At 32.9% G+C, this 17,918-nt stretch overlaps 1 protein-coding gene across 5 annotated transcripts in view; it reads left to right on the top strand.

Annotated features, from left to right (window-relative positions):
- LOC127704199 (aldehyde dehydrogenase, dimeric NADP-preferring-like) overlaps window positions 1-17,918 on the top strand; it is a 67,691-nt gene that overhangs the window by 12,433 nt on the left and 37,340 nt on the right. For 3 of the 5 annotated variants that reach the window (XM_052208140.1, XM_052208142.1, XM_052208143.1), the window contains exons 3-7: window positions 2,451-2,546; window positions 4,094-4,229; window positions 5,219-5,304; window positions 7,736-7,899; window positions 8,634-8,760. In XM_052208140.1, the coding sequence (XP_052064100.1) occupies window positions 2,451-2,546; window positions 4,094-4,229; window positions 5,219-5,304; window positions 7,736-7,899; window positions 8,634-8,760 (609 nt within the window). Of the gene's footprint in view, window positions 1-2,450; window positions 2,547-3,747; window positions 3,884-3,920; window positions 4,057-4,093; window positions 4,230-5,218; window positions 5,305-7,735; window positions 7,900-8,633; window positions 8,761-17,918 lie in introns of all 5 variants that reach the window. The other 2 variants (XM_052208139.1, XM_052208141.1) reach the window with 2 other exon arrangements.

Below are 17,918 nucleotides of genomic sequence, written 5' to 3'. Positions count from 1 at the left end.
ATTTGTTGTAAAGAAATCCCTGACTTAATAATTTACCAGTTATATCTAGATTACATTAATTGAAATCCATTGTGTAGTTTAGGTAACCAATATATAGCAGGGGCCTTCAAATGTTCAGAAGAGGCCTTAAGCTGTTAACATAATGTGGTTATGATATGATTTTTGTCGAGCCTTCGACTTTAGTCGAAAAAGCAAGACATAGCGATCCTACATTCCGTCGGCGTCGTCGTCGTCGGCGGCGGCGTCTACAAATATTCACTCTGTGGTTAAAGTTTTTGAAATTTTAATAACTTTCTTAAACTATCCTGGATTTCTACCAAACTTGGACAGAAGCTTGTTTATGATCATAAGATAGTATCCAGAAGTAAATTTTGTAAAAATAAAATTCCATTTTTTCTGTATATTACTTATAAATGGACTTAGTTTTTCTGCCGGGAAATATTACATTTACTCTGTGGTTAAAGTTTTTAAAATTGTAATAACTTTCTTAAACTATCCTGGGTTTCTACCAAACTTGGACAGAAGCTTGTTTATGATCATAAGATAGTATCCAGAAGTAAATTTTGTAAAAAAAAAATCAATTTTTTCCTTATTTTACTTTTAAATTGACTTAGATTTTCTGCCAGGAAACAACACATTCACTCTGTGGTTAAAGTTTTTAAAATTTTAATAACTTTCTTATACTATTTTGGATTTGTACCAAACTTGGACAGAAGCTTGTTTATGATCAAAAGCTAGTATCTAGAAGGAAATTTTGTAAAAAAATAAATCAATTTTTTTCGTATTTTACTTTTAAATGGACTTAGATTTGCTGCCAGGAAACAACACATTCACTCTGTGGTTAAAGTTTTTAAAATTTTAATAACTTTCTTATACTATTTTGGATTTGTACAAAACTTGGACAGAAGCTTGTTTATGATCAAATGCTAGTATCTAGAAGGAAATTTTGTTTTCTTCCAGTTAACATTACATTCAGTCTGCAGTTAAAGTTTTTAAACATTTATTAGAATCATAAACTATCCTGGATTTTTACCAAACTTGGACAGAAGCTTCTTACAATCAAAAGATAGTATCAAGAGGAATATTTTTATTGATTTACTTCCTCATTTTTGTTGAGCCTGCAATTAACAGAAAAAGTAGGCGAGACACTGGGTTCCGTGGAACCCTTACGAATTTTTTACTATATGACTCTCTGTGGAGCACACAAACTTGATTGTACATGTAGAAGAATTTTAAATTCTTTTCTTGAAGTAGTATTTACGACATACCACCACCACCACAATTATAATACTGTTAAACCAACTTTTTTGGCAATTTTGGCTTATACAAAAAATTATGTGAAATATTAGTAGTCGTGAAAATGTCAAACTTTGATTTTTGTCTCGCCTTGACGGAGTAAAAAAGCGAGACAAAGGTATGCTGTTTCCGGCGTCGTTGTTGGCGTTGGCGGCGGCGTCAACAATGTATTAGTTTGTGATTAGGTCTAGTTCATGGTGAACCAGTAGTGGTGGTCAATGATATTTGGTATGCAGTTGTATTAGCATTAGCACATCTCATTAACATGGAGATTATTTGACTCCGCCCCCTCAGTCAAGGTCTATTGACTTTGAAACTTTTCATAGTTTACATGTATTAGTTTGTGATTAGGTCAATTTATGGGGAACCACTAGTGGTAGGTCTATAGACTGAAAATTTTGCTAAGTTAACATGTTTTAGTTTGTGATTAGGTCAGTTCAAGGGGAACCATTAGTGGTAGGCCAATGTTAATTGGTGTTCAGTTGTATAAGCATTAGCACATCTCATTTCCATGGAGAATATTTGGCCCCGCCCCCTCAGTCATGGTCTATTGACTGAAACTTTTGCTTAGTTTACATGTATTAGTTTGTGATTAGATCAGTTTAAGATGAACTGCTAATGTTAAGTCAATGATATTTGGTATGTAAATGTATTGGCATTTGCCAGTCTCTTTTCCATGGAGATTATATAGCCCCACCCCTGATCATGGTTCATTGACTTTGAAACTTTTACATAGTTTACAAGTTAATGTTTGTGTTTAGGTTTTTTTTTAAAGTGAATGACTTATAATAAGTAAATGGTATTTGGTATGCAGTTGTATTAGCATTGGCACATCTCATTCCATGGAGATTGTTTAGCCATGTACAACAAATGTACCTTCAGTCATGGTTCATCGACTTTGAATATTTGCATAACTTACATGTTAAAGTATTGCTATTTTAATTTCAACATTTGCATTATCAAAATTACAAAAAGGCGAGACATATCTCTGTGATAACAGTTTATTTTCTTAATGGCTTATATTTCCAATGGCATAAAATGATCACGATGTATTCATGACAATAAGTTGGTTTACAGTATTGGACTTACATATACATGTAACATGTAAAAAGAAAAAGTACCTGTAAATAGTTGTTCACTGTTTTCTTTTGTAGCCCAAACTTGAAGCTGTTGTGTTCGAAATTGACTTTTGTAGAAATGATTTGGTTGACACAATGAACAACTTAAAGGAATGGATGAAACCAGAAAAGGTATAAATATAAGGAAACAGATATCATGGATATCGGTACTATTGAAGTTTACTTTTGGTAAACCACGGTATATTTTTGTAATATATTGAGATGTATTTATGTTTAATATAGAGAAACAGTTTTGAGAAGATCTGAGATAACATAACTGATTTGTAGAATTTTTCCCACAAATAAGGGGTGAAGCATCATTCTGTCACTCTATCCTTTACTAGTTTGTCTTTCAGAATTTGTTGTTTTTAAGGTCACCGTGTTAAGCCGTTTTTTTAGCTCACCTGAAAGGCCATGTGAGCTTTTGTCATAACTTGGCATCTGTGGTCTTCCAGTGCCAGCGGACGTTGTCTCTGTAAATTTTTTCAAAGATCTTCTCTGAAACTACTGAACCAATTAACCAAACTTTGGGTGAATGATTTTTACATTTTTACCTATTATGTCTGTTTGTTTTGTTCACACATTGTTGTCAATATGGTGGAATTTTATGCGACTGTCATACAAGTGAGAGGTTTAGCTAGCTATAAAACCAGGTTTATTCCACCATTTTCTACATAAGTAAATGCCTCTACCAAGTCAGGAATATGACAGTTGTTTTTCATTCGTTTGATGTGTTTGACCTTTTGATTTTGCCATTTTGTAAAGGACTTTCCGATTTGAATTTCCTTGGAATTCGGTATTTTTGTTATTTGACTTTTTTCAGGGCATCTACGAAAAAGTTTTTTTTCTCTGTTCTAATGATAGAGAAAATCTGACAGTGCCCAGAAAGTCCAGATCTACATGTACCTACCTCCAATTTTCACCAAGTCATCTACATATCAATTAATTTTTTTAGAAAAAATGTCAGGGGGAGTGATACAGGCTCCTGACAGCCCCTTGTTTATTTATTGTCACTCAATGAGGAGTTTGAGTTATAGTTAAGTGATTGTAAAGAGCATTAATGCCTTGGGAATACAGAAAAATTTCATACCAGTTTGAAATTTCAATAAATTGTAATTGAGTCTAAGGGATGAGTTGTCATCAAACATTTTTTCTGACACTTCCTTTATCCTTGATCTAAAATATGTGTGTACCAGCTCTGAACAGTGAAATAATGTCTTTTTATTCTGAATCTTTGACAAAAAGTTTGTGAAAATATAGTGGTGTCCTTTGTATAGGTCATTACATTGTATACACTTAGAATTAAATGGTGTTATTTGGCAACAAATTTTAGGTAAAGAAGAGTCTAGCAAACATAATGGATACTTGTTATATACAGAAAGAGCCATTTGGTGTGGCTCTGGTGATTGGTGCATGGAATTACCCTATACAACTAACTATTATGCCAATGGTTGGTGCAATTGCTGCAGGTACTAATCTTAATACCATTTTAGATGCATTTTGTAGGTTAAAAAGTCACTATTGAATTTGATGGACTCAGCTTATATAAAGAAAGAACCTTACGGTGTAGCCCTTGTGATTGGTGCATGGAATTACCCTATACAACTAACTATTATGCCAATGGTTGGTGCAATTGCTGCAGGTACTAATCTTAATACCATTTTAGATGCATTTTGTAGGTTAAAAAGTCACTATTGAATTTGATGGACTCAGCTTATATAAAGAAAGAACCTTACGGTGTAGCCCTTGTGATAGGGGCATGGAATTATCCTATACAGCTTACCATTTTGCCATTATTTGGGGCTCTAGCAGCAGGTAAAGTCAAATCTTTCAAGGTTATTGACAATCCAAAATATTTTGTTGTTCCTATTACATAACAAGCTTGTCTTTTAAATAGTACAGTGAATTATGCACAATGTTCTTCTACACCTTTTTGCAGCTTGCATTTGTATTTATATATGCCTTGCATATTGCTAACACATTTTATTAGTGCACTATACATGTATGTAATAGGAACAATACAACATTTGGGATTATTTATTAAAAAGTGTTGTAGTTTATTTACATACAAAAATGTCAAAAAAATAAGTTGAAACAAAACTTTATCAACTAAATAGCTTAATTTCAGAAAACAAATATTAACTCATAATTCATTTTAGTAATCTGCTGGTAGATGGAGTCCATGAACATATGCAATTCTTTTCCTTAATTAAAAAACTGCAATTTAAGAAACAAACTGCAGGGGTTGTTCTCCAGAATTTGCCTCCATTTTACCAAGTTGCAACATACTTTTATGGATTTTTTCAGCAACATAATTTCAATTTTTTATAACAAACCAAAAAACAAAATGAAAAAAAAATGATGATTGTATTATGAAAGTTACTGAGCAAATGCAGGTTTAGTGCCATTAGTTCATTTAATTATTTTTGTAAAATTTTATATGACCACTACTATTTGATTGGCACTGATTTCAGTGATTCAAATTTAACTTTATTCATTTACTCTCTGGAATACCTTTCCAGGTCAGGTGAATTCCATCTCAGTCCTGTCCAAAGGGGGCAGTCCACACAAACTTAACACTAGATTATGTTAAAATATTTAATACAGAAGCATAACTAGTTTTTGCAAGGTATTTGATGTGGATCAATTCATATGATGATAGAATAAATATCATGCCTGCACATAGAGTGTGCAAATGTGACCATTCTGATGTTTTGCTGATTTTATGTCCACTATCATGGTGGATGGATGGAATATACAAAATCTACTGGTCAAAGCTGTTGTAATGTTTCCTTTTCTTTTAGGTAATTGTGTTTTATTGAAGCCCTCAGAAGTATCATGGAACACAGCACAGTTGCTTGAGAAATTAGTTCCAAAATATTTGGACAATGTAAGTTGTATTCAGACGAATATAATATGTTACCAATATTGATATGGCAACATAAAAGGGAAGTCATTTTTTTTTTCGAGATTGATAGTTTGAATTATGTGAATTCATCAGTAATAGAAGACACACAAAATATTTAATTGGTTCTGTGGTTCTTGATTAAAGAGATATTGTTGAATTTTATTATAATTTTACTAAATTGAATAGATATTTGGTACTTTTGTCCATTCTTTACACACCATATACATGTATTTTTTATCTTATGTTTTTATGCAATAGTTATCTTACACTCAGCTTTATACAGACACAAAAATATTCCAAAATGAGAGATATAGCTGAAGTTATCAAAAATAACTGCATGTACAAACAATAAATGGTTAAATAATTATAATGGAATACAAATCAATTTAATGAATTAATTGACAGTTATTAGGCATGTCAGGGCTCTGCATCAAGGATACTTTGTCTGTCGGTCTACGCAAACAAATCCAAGAGTATAGATAGGACACCAATTAAATTTTGCACAGTTATGCATGATATTTGTTTTTGGGAAAATTGTGTGGCAATAATCACTACATGTATCTATTCCAATTTGATTCCCAGTGACAAATTTATTTTTGTGAAATTAGAAAAAAAAATTTTGGAAAAAACTTTTGCTTAAGAAACTGGAATTTTGAGAAACATCTTTTTTTCTATGATTGCAACCAAAATTGATATATAGGTGCAATTTTCTTATCCAAAATGATTCTCAGGTTTAAATTTGCAGTAAAAACTTTAAAAAATTCAGAAATATTAAGAAACATCTATTTGTGATAGGATTTCAATAAAATATATAAATAGGTATAATTTGCCAATTCAGGAATATGGCAGTTGTTTTTCACTTGTTCTGTTGATTGATAGCGTTAGATTTTGTCAGTTTTTATGGATTTCCCCTTTTGAATTTGCCTTGGAGTTCTGTATTTTTGTTATACTTATTTACTTTTCCAAATTGATTCCCTATGTCAAATTTATGCCTTGACCACCAACTCTATAAACAATTTCAATAATACACTGAAAATTGTAGTCACTTTGAAATTTATTGAAACTAGATATTCACATTAAAGATATTCTGAAATATTTTCCTAGTGTTAAAATCTATGAATTTGAAACACAATTATATGTATTGCAGTTTTTATTTCAGAATAAATTATTTGTTTCTGTAGCTCACACACTATATGCAAATGGATCTCTTCCTTACATCCTTCTTATATTTCTTTTTCCATATTTCTGGGCATTGGATATCAGAAATTTTTTAACAGCTGTGACCAATTTTGGTTGCTTGTCATGTATACACTATGAAGTCTATTTTTTACAGTAATTTAGGCATAAAAATGCTAAAATATAAAAATACATCATCATAGTAAAACTTGAAACAACTTTATGACATCATAATTATTTGGAATAGAAAATGGTGAAATTAGATTTGACTGATTTTAAACAGCAACAAGTTTTCAATAATTTTGAGTTTTGAATATTTGATTTTATTACTTATGGTGGAAGATTCAACAAAATGTAAATTGTGTTTTTCAAAGGGTGAAAAACACAATATTCTGGTCTGTTATCATTATTCTTTTTTTTTTAACTTTATACTCTTTAATCCTCAAGCGTTTTGATAGGTTCCAAAGTTCCACTTTCTTTCTTCACTAGGCTTTTTTGATAAATCCTTTGGTCTACAGTAAGTAAAGGCCAAGAACATGTCCTCTTCCTACCATTGGATATTTCCTGAGAAGGAATTTTAAAGCAAATGAAAAATGACAGTTTATAAATTTGGTCCTCTGAATTCACCTCCATCAGAAACGCTCAAACCTATAAATTTGAAAGCCAACATAACGATGTATAAGAATACGTGAGAAGCTAAATGTCCAAAAGGGACCTAACAGGAAAAGCTAAATTCAGCTATGGTCAACTATGCCTGAGGGAGTTGAAAACGTTTTTTTTTAAAGTGGAAACCATTTACAAACTAGATATTTACAATAGATTAAAAACTTGTGTTCAGCTAAAACCAGAAGTCTGTATCATAACAGTTAACCAATGCATATTTGATTGTGTTTTATCATGTGTAAAGACAAGGATCACATTTAGCTCTTTTGAGAAATTAAAAGAAACTTTAAACAGATGGAAAAAAAAACTGTATTAAATGAGAAAAACATGTGAATTTGCAATAATAATCATAGTACATTGTGCAAAGAAAGACAACTCTTATGAAAATTTTGCAAAGCCAAGCTACATCAAAAGAGTGAATAAGTTATAAGGTATTTTATACACATTTGTACCCACAATTATATATATATTTTTAGTCTCTAACATCCCTAGATGCCTTTTGAAAAAAAACTATTGATTGCTTAAATACTCTCAATAAGAGCATAACTAAACACTTGACTTTTTTTTTTGACAGGACTGTGTGAAAGTTGTAAATGGAGGAGTAACAGAAACAACAGCTTTGCTGAAGGAGAGATATGACTACATCTTCTACACAGGGAACACATTTGTAGGAAAAATTGTCATGAAAGCTGCTAGTGAATATCTTACTCCAGTCACATTAGAACTTGGAGGCAAAAGGTAGTTAAAGTTCATTTTACATTTTAAGGTGATAAATTTTGAGTACATTTGTTTTATGCCCAATGTTAACAAATTTTGGATATATCCTCTAAAAAATATTTAGGGTGGGTAATTGACAATTTGTTCATAGCATGTTTATGTTCAAAATGGTTTACATTGTGATGTCTATGTCTTTCTATTAAGATTATTCCCAACTTGTTTGGACTGTGCACTGTTTAGAGTTTGACATATTATATAAACATCTCTCCATTGTTCAAGACTGTACATGTATGTTGCCCTCTAGATGTCTTTTGGTTAATTGTTTTGTTGTATTGCTGTCTTATTGATGTGTACCCCTCATTTCCTTTTAGTCCTATATTTATACTGCAACTGTGGTATTATTTGAATTTGATATTTGCATACTGTGGATTCATTATTATTCGTTGGATACCAATTTTCGTGGATTTCGTGGGTACAGGTGAACCACCAAAATAAATGTTCAACGAATGACAAAATTTCTAAAGGCTTGTATGCAGACTTCGGCAAAACCACGAAATTAAAAATCCACGAACATGTAAGTTTTCCTACATCCACGAAAATTGGTACCCACGAAAATAAATGAACCCACAGTAGTAGAAATTCATTGACTGTATAAACTTTGACATGCTAACAATAATACAAATTGTGTTCTTGGACACTTCAAATGGAAAATATTTTATAAAATAACTGTTGATCATTTTTTATTTTTTCTTCAGTCCAGTATATGTAGATAAAAATTGTGATTACAAGGCTGTAGCTAACAGACTTATATGGGGGAAGACATGTAATGCTGGACAGACATGTATAGCTCCTGATTATGTCATGTGTACAAAGGATGTTCAGGTAAGGACAGATAACTCTTGGGGACAATAATTGTTAGATACTGTTATGTGTATGTTTATATTTTTATCTTTTGGCAATTGTTTTGTCTGTCTTTCTCAACTTATAGTTTTTTATTGCCATTATAATATTTTACTTTTTTTTTCACTTTAAGTTGCAAAATAAACATTTTAAGTCTTTCACAAACAAACTAAGGTAGCAATACACAGTTAGAAGTTTAGTTTTGCATTTTGGCCATGGTGAAATTTTTAAATATGAAAGTTTGTGTACAATAAAATTGATTTTTAGATATAGCTGAAGAATAATTAAGCCTTCCAAGTGGGTTTATATGAACATCAAGATTATTTTTTGCAAGTTTTATAGGCCATTTTTCTGTTTGACAGTCCGTATTGTCACATCTGTACCGCCCATAGGTCCTGAAATTAGTGTAGTGTTTTTCAACATAGATATGACCCTCGATCTTTTCAATTCAATTTTATGGAAAAATGAGCTGATTTTTACCTCTTGATAGATAAATGTCTATGGTTTCAGAAAAGGTATCACTCTAATGGATTGAAATTCTCCCCTCGGACCAAATTCTTGGGACTTATGTGACATTTTCACCCCCCTTTTTGCAATATTTTGTATCAAATAAATGCAGATTGTTGCCATGGTTACGCCGAAAAGATATTATATTTCATAATTTTAACTATTGGAAATCAAATCTATGGAAGATGGGGTTTCCATATACAAATGCATAACACAAACATTAAGCCTTATTTGTTAAAAAGCAAGGAAAAGAGGGTGGTTAAAAATTATGTGTGTCATTTTTAAGTTTTATTTTCTTACTGTGTATTGCTACCAGTACCTTATGGCATTTGAGAAAGCACAGAATTGCTTATTTTAAGACAAATCATACCACAAATCTATTGATGTTTAGATTGTAGATCCAAGTCTAAGGGAGAAAAATCTTTTAGGATGGCAATATACCCGGTATGTTAATTTTGTTGTTTATTGTTCTTAGCAACCAATATAGACATTTTGACACAGAGACTTGGTTTCGGTCATAAATTCATTATCTTTTGGCTACACCTTGTAAAAGAAAGAATGCGCTTTATGTAGCAACCTCAATATGGAACGCTTTATATTTTTTCATGCGAATAAATGAAAATTATATTTTAAGCAAGGTATATTGCTACAATTTGGAATGAATTAAGTCTAAATTTGTCCCTGCTGTTAGAAATTGATTCAGTATTTGTCAAATTTTAACCAAGGTTTTGGTATGCTATACACAACAAAATTGAAATTCTAGAGCTTTAAAATAGCTTTAATTTGTACAATTTGTCTACTGAAAAGGTTATTTTAAGTTTTTAAACATGAAAAGACTGAAACAAGAGGTACAGTTTTAGAAATTTAACTAAAAAAGTAGAATTTACACTTTGACATGGCATGTTTCTTCAAATCACTATTTTGTTGCATTTCAGTGATAACTGCAAACCTTCATAAAATATTTATTTCTGAACCAATTTTCAAAACTAATAAGCCAATTTACTCGTTTTAGCTAGCAGAACACAGAAATCCATTGAAAGTGGAAATTGAAAAAAAAATGTTTCACCTTAAGGTAGCAATACAAAGTTAGAAGTTTAGTGTCGCATTTTGGCCATGGTGAAATTTTTAAATAAATATGAAAATTTGTGTACAATAAAATTGATTTTTTAATAAATAGCTGAAGAATAGTAAAGCCTTCCAAGTGGGTTTATATGAACATCAAGATTATTTTTTGCAAGTTTTATAGGCCATTTTTCTGTTTGACAGTCCGTATTTTCACATCCGTACCACCCATAGGTCCAGAAATTAGTGTAGTGTTTTTAAAGGCAGTGCTTTAATGCCTTTCTAGTTGCCGGGTTAATCCTTCCTTCCGCGATATCCAACTTATCTACGTGGGGGGTCATTAGACTCCAAGTAGATCCGGAAATGTTGAATTCTCTCCTCTTCTTATTGCGATATAAAATGTTTTTTGTTTCATTTCATTTACATTGGGAAATAGAGAAACGATCATTGTGTTTTGTTAGTTTTAAAAACTTTTGATATATTAGTATTTTGCATTATAAGCAGTCAACCGATTGACAAACTAGAATTATTTGAATTCCGTGTGGAAAGAGCTCGGGTTAATTTCGAGTGTTATCTGCAATCTAGATGTTTATAAATCATTTCAGTCGTTGATATAATAATTAAAGGTCGACTGAACATGAATTATATTATACAATTTAAAGCGCATTTCTGTTTATGCACGTGAACCCGTCTAACGTTATTTTCGCAGTTATATAAAGTAGCAAATTATCGTTCCTGAATAGGTGGCGCCGTGGTAGCGGATCCTGTTCCTCTTCTTCCGGTTTCTGCACTGTGCAACTATTTCAGTTATATTTTTAATTAACGATGCCAAGTACTTGTTGTTGTGTACCTGGATGTCATTTAAGAGGAGGACATGCATTTCCAAATGACTTAAAAAGAAGGAAAAGTTGGATCAACGCCATGGCCCATACGCAGATTGGACGAGAACACGATGATATCGTGGAGTCCATCTCAATCAGTTGTTGTTTGCAAGGCACGTTTTACTGAAAAAGACTACGTGCAGGAAACTATTCATGGTAAAACTCTATTTTCTTTGTGAAATATATAGTTATATATGTAATCTCCATGCGAATAAACCAAAGTCTGTTTACAACCGCAATTATCGTTTTAGAATAAAAGGGGGTGGGTAATTCAAGACGTCATAATTTTTTGGATTACGATTCAATGTGATCTGTTTGAGATTTTTTGGTGATTGCTACAATTATAATGATTTCTTACAAGAGGTATATCATACTGAGAATTATTTTAGCAGTAATTATGCTAATATAGTAATGACAGGAATGCATAAGCTATGCCTCATAGACTTTCTTGAAAAATATCAATGACAATGTTAACAGGAACAAAACAATGACATGCTCTCATCTATATTATAGTTATTTAGGTACAAACAATGTACGTTTGTTGCATAAGTCTCTCATTGTTTGTCCTTTGGATTTACATAACATACATTGAATCAGGCAAACATAGTTATATCCAGATTGTAATGAATAAATCTAGTTAATATTTCGCCAGGTAGTACAAAGTATACATTGCTAATGGAAGTTCATTTAATTATAAAAAAACTAATGTTTTATAACCTTTTTCAGGGCGCAAACCCACCATACAGAGACTTAAGTCTACTGCAATTCCCAGCCTATTTTCCTGGACCAAGCAAGAGACTGAATCGTCCGCAAAAAGAAAAATCAGGGCAGTTTCCTGTGAAAACAAAAGAACTAAACTTGATGAATATTGTAGTAGAAATCTAGAGGAAAGTTTTGATTGTAAAGTTGGTTTTCCTGAAGAAGTCATTCATACTGCAGAAAGGATTTATGACTGTCCACCACCAACTGCCGAGCTAATGTTGAGCTTCACAGATGGAATTACGCAAACACCATCAATGCCTATGTAGACACTTGACACAGCCATGCATTTTTATACCGGTTTAGAGTTGTATACTAAATTTTTATTTGTTTTGACCACACTTGGTCCAGCAGCACATTGTTTGAGATACACAACAGCCCGTGTGGATTTTGCTTTTTCCACCGGCCCACCGTGGGCAGTCCACCCGTGCCCACTCTAGCTATAATCTCTTTTTTGTAAAAATATTGATTACAAATGCTTATCTGCTTTTTTCAAGTGATTGTACTTGCAAGTCTTTAGATGAAACAAAAGAAATTGAATGCCCACTCCTACAGGTGGGCAGAGTGGACAAGGTACAAATTTTGCCCACCCGGTGCCCACTCCCATGGTGGGCCGGTGGACAAAGCAAAATCCACCCGAGCTGTAGTGTACATATATTTTCAAATTGATAGGGTGTCAGTTGAAAATCAGTTTTTTTATGACTTTGATGAAATTGAGGCATCATACAACCAACTTTGAACTGTCTAGATTCTAGATTGAATCTAGTGTTAAGAATATTGTGTATACATGGATTGTTTTTATGTCTAAACAGTGGTGTGAGGCTAACACTTGGCCATCTAGTGGTTTAGTCAGGTATTTTTCACCATCCAACTTCAAATTAAAGTTTCCTACGACTTGGATTATTATTGACAGCACAGAATATCCCGTGATAAAACCTAAAGCTCCTAGAGCTCAGGCAACCTTTTCATCAAATAAAAACAGAAACACTGAAAATTCTTGAATGTTCGACACCTGGTGGTTTAGTCAACTATGTCTCTATGTCACATAGAGCGAATAATTGGACTTGGCAAAACATACAAAATTCTAATAAATCCTATGAATGGAACTGAAACAAAACTTTCATCTGAAATAACATTTAGTTGTTTTATGTTGTGTAATTTTAGAACTTGTATTGTGCCAAAGGATGCATAAATAAAAGTGAAGCAATGAATTTTGTTCTGATATATATATATTTACAATTACATGCACATGTAAATTGTAATGCATATAAAAATAAGGAGATGTGGTATGATATTCAGTGAGTTTATCAAACTAAAGTGCATAAGAAATGGGTTTAAGCAGTTACAGGTGTTATTGTCACCGTACAATCTCCAACAATGAGAAAAACTCGTACCCTGTAAAAAATTTCAGAGATCTTACAACTAAGTTTTGTTGTCTCACCTTGACTTTGGTGAATTTTTTATATCTGTTGATGTAAATATAAAAAAGAAGATGTGGTATGATTGCCAATGAGACAACTCTCCACACATGCACAAGAGACCAAATGACACAGAAATTAACAGCTATAGGTCACAGTACGGCCTTCAACAATGAGCAAAGCCCATACTGCACAGTCAGCTATAAAAGGCCCAGAAATGACAATGTAAAACAATTCAAACAAGAAATCTAACGGCCTATTTTATGTAAAAAAATGAACAAATATAACAAATATGCAACACATAAACAAACGACAACCACTGAATTACACTTTTATAGGCTCCTGACTTGGGACAGGCACATACATGTACATACAGAATGTGGCGGGCTTAAACATGTTAGCGGGATCCCAACCCTCCCCCTAACCTGGGACAGTGGTGTAACAGTACAATATAAGAAAGAACTATAAAAATCAGTTGAAAGAGGCTAAACTCATCAGATGGATAAATACAAATACAAGTGGACGTGGTCGGGTAGTTGTACATCCAAACAACAAAAAGACACTAAGTACAAATCTGAGAGTACTCGCAGTTACTGACAGCTAGTTCAAAGCCACTAACAACTGATAAAAAAATCTTGCATCTAAGACTAAATTATCAATCCGTAAGCTCCCTTTAGAATTTTATAAATTTTAGATTTTACATTTCTGAGTTATGGGGTTTTATTCATTAAAAAAGGGGGGATTTTCCAGTTTTTGGACAACAACTCAAAATTGCTTTAAGCAGTTCAGATGAAACTTTGGTGAATTATTTATAGCTATTGATGTAATCTCCCTATTGATTTTCATAAATTTCAAATATGACATTGAGAAGAAATTGAACTTTATTTGTTTATAGTCTGGCAACAGATTTATTAAGTATTGCACAACAGCACAGTGTATTGCACAACAGCAAGAAATCTTTAATTGAATATAAATTCAATTCATATAACCGATTTCAAGTTCATTGACTACATTTATTCAGAAACTATAATATGTCAAATATTTAATTACAATCCAAATTCAGACCTGTATCAAGCTTGAATATTGTGTCCATTTTTGCCCCAGCTGTTCAGGGTAGTACCTCTGCGGGTGTATCCAGCTGCACTCAGCGAATCAGTTTATTTCTTAATTAAGAACTCCTTTTTATACGACCGCAAAAAAAAATTTTGTGGTCGTATATTGGTATGACGTTGGAGTCGTCGTCGTCCGAAGACACATTAGTTTTCGCACTCTAACTTTAGTTTAAGTGAATGGATCTCAATGAAATTTCAAATAAGGTTCAATACCACAAAAGGAAAGTGGGGATTGATTTTGGGGGTTATGGTACCAACAGTTAAGGAATTAGGGGCCAAAAATAAGCATTTTTGTAACTTCCAGACATAACTTGTGTGTAAGTGTATGGATCTCTCTGACATTGTACCACAAGGTTCAATATCACAAAGGGAATGCTGGGATTGATTTTTGGGGGTAATTGCCTCCAAATTTTAGGAATTGGGGGCCAAAAAGGGGCAAAAAACAAGCATTTTTCTAGTTTCATGACAATAACTTGTGTGCAAGTGTATGGATCTCTCTGACATTGTATCACAAGGTTCCATATCACAAAGGGAATGCTGGGATTGAATTTGGGGGTAATTGCCTCCAAATTTTAGGAATTAGGGGCCAAAAAGGGGAAAAAAACAAGCATTTTTCTAGTTTCATGGCAATAACTTGTGTGTAAGTGTATGGATCTTTATGAAATTGTACTACAAGGTTCCATATCACAAAGGGAAAGCTGGAATTGAGTTTGGGGGTAATTGCCCAAAAAGTTTAGGAATAAGGGGCCAAAAATAAGCATTTTTCTAGTTTCCAGACAATAACTTGTGTTCAAGTGTATGGATCTCTCTGAAATTGTACTGCAAGGTACCATACCACAAAGGGAATGCTGGGATTGATTTTGGGGGTAATTGCCTCCAAATTTTAGGAATTAGGGGCCAAAAAGGGGCAAAAAACAAGCATTTTTCTAGTTTCATGACAATAACTTGTGTGTAAGTCTATGGATCTCTCTAACATTGTATCACATGGTTCCATATCACAAAGGGAATGCTGGGATTGATTTTGGGGGTAATTGCCTCCAAATTTTAGGAATTAGGGGCCAAAAAGGGGCAAAAAACAAGCATTTTTCTAGTTTCATGGCAATAACTTGTATGTAAGTGTATGGATCTTTATGAAATTGTACTACAAGGTTCCATATCACAAAGGGAAAGCTGGGTTTGAGTTTGGGGGTAATTGCCCTAAACGTTTAGGAATTTGGGACCAAAAAGGGGCCAAAAAACAAGCATTTTTCTAGTTTCCAGACAATAACATGTGTTCAAGTGTATGGATCTCTCTGAAATTGTACTGCAAGGTACCATACCACAAAGGGAAGGCTGGGATTGAGTTTTGGGGTGATGAATCATAAGGGGTTCAAAAAATTTGGGGGGGGGATTCTTTTTCCTTTTTTTTCTTTAAAATTTTCCATTTTAAATTGGTTATTTCTGATTTATATATAAAAGCAAATAATAATGATATGGTTTGAATAGGTAAATTAAATTTTTTTAAGTATCTTAGACCACTTTCATTCTGTGTCAGAAACCTATGCTGTGTCAAATATTTAATTACAATCCAAATTCAGTGCTGAATCAAGCTTGAATGTTGTGTTCATACTTGCCCCAACTGTTCAGGGTTCGACCTCTGCGGTCGTATCAAGCTGCGCCCCAGCGGAGCATTTTATATCATTCATAAATTACTTTATGCTTGGAAATATAATTTTGCTTGGAGTTGAAAGAGTTGACATGTTGCAATGTACATTTACTCTACATAGTTCTATGGTACCAAATCAAAAGTTTATATAAAGAAAGAAGTCAAAGGTTTCCCATCATAGTTTAGTTACATACATTTTTTTTGTACCTGAGGTCGTTGAATATAGATCATTATATAAATAAGGAGATGTGTTATGATTGCCAATGAAAAAACTAAGGATTTTCTTATCCAAGGAATAGATTTCCTTAGCCGTATTTGGCACAACTTTTTGGAATTTTGGGTCCTCAATGCTCTTCAACTTTGTACTTGTTTGGCTTTGTTACTATTTTGATCTGAACGTCACTGATGAGTCTTATGTAGACGAAACACACGTCTGGCGTATTAAATTATAATCCTGGTACCTTTGATAACTAATTTGACTATAAACATAGATAAAAAAGGTACAAACTGGACATAATGCACTAGTTCATAAACAAGTGAGAACAATCGCCTTCATATAGTGCTCAGAATATGACATTCATAAAACTTATTCAATATCATTAGAGAACTAAATCTTAAATACTGAAAGCCACCTCTGATAAGTACACTGTACTATGCAAGATAATGATATAACTGGACTTAAAATACACACAACCTGTAATTAACTGCCTTTACAGCGCTTTCGTGCTTTGATTCAACAAAGATTTGACTCTCGATCTTTTTAATTCAATTTTATGGAAAAATGAGCTGAAATGCATATGATTTTTTTTGGACCTCTTGATAGATAAATGTCTATGGTTTCAGAAAAGGTACCACTCTAATGGATTGAAATTCTCCTTCGGATCAAATTCTTGGGACTTATGTGACATTTTCACCCCCCTTTTTGCAATATTTTGTATCAAATAAATGCAGATTGTTGCCATGGTTACACCAAAAAGAGATTATATTTCATAATTTTAACTATTGGAAATCAAATCTATGGAAGATGGGGTTTCCATATATATATGCACATGCATAACACAAACATTAAGCCTTATTTGTTAAAAAGCAAGGAAAAGAGGGTGGTTAAAAATTGATGTGTGTCATTTTTGTCGAGCCTGCGACTTTTGTCGCAGAAAGCTCGACATAGGGATAGTGATCTGGCGGCGCGTTAGCTAACTTCTTAAAAGCTTTATATTTTAGAAGGTTTAAGACCTGGATGCTTCATACTTTGTATATGGATGCCTCATGTTACGAAGTTTCCGTCAGTCACATGTCCAATGTCCTTGACCTCATTTTCATGGTTCAGTGACTACTTGAAAAAAAGTTAACATTTTTTGTAATGTTAAATTCTCTCTTATTATAAGTAGTAGGATAACTATATTTGGTATGTGCGTATCTTGCAAGGTCCTCATGCCCGTCAGACAGTTTTCACTTGACCTCGACCTCATTTCATGGACCAGTGAACAAGGTTAAGTTTTGGTGGTCAAGTACATATCTCAGACACTATAAGCAATAGGTCTACTATATTTGGTGTATGGAATGATTGTAAGGTGTACATGTCTAGCTGGCAGGTGTCATTTGACCTTGACCTCATTTTCATGGTTCAGTGGTCAAAGTTAAGATTTTGAGTTTTGGTCTTTTTTTCTAATACTATATGCAATAGGTCAACTATATTTGGTGTATGGAAATATTTTATGATCTATATGTCAGTCGCACAGGTTTTATTTGACCTTGA

The sequence above is a fragment of the Mytilus californianus genome, unplaced genomic scaffold, assembly GCF_021869535.1.
Source record: "Mytilus californianus isolate M0D057914Y unplaced genomic scaffold, xbMytCali1.0.p SCAF_6, whole genome shotgun sequence".
Lineage (NCBI taxonomy): Eukaryota > Metazoa > Mollusca > Bivalvia > Mytilida > Mytilidae > Mytilus > Mytilus californianus.
This window is presented reverse-complemented; position numbering and strand designations above follow the sequence as displayed.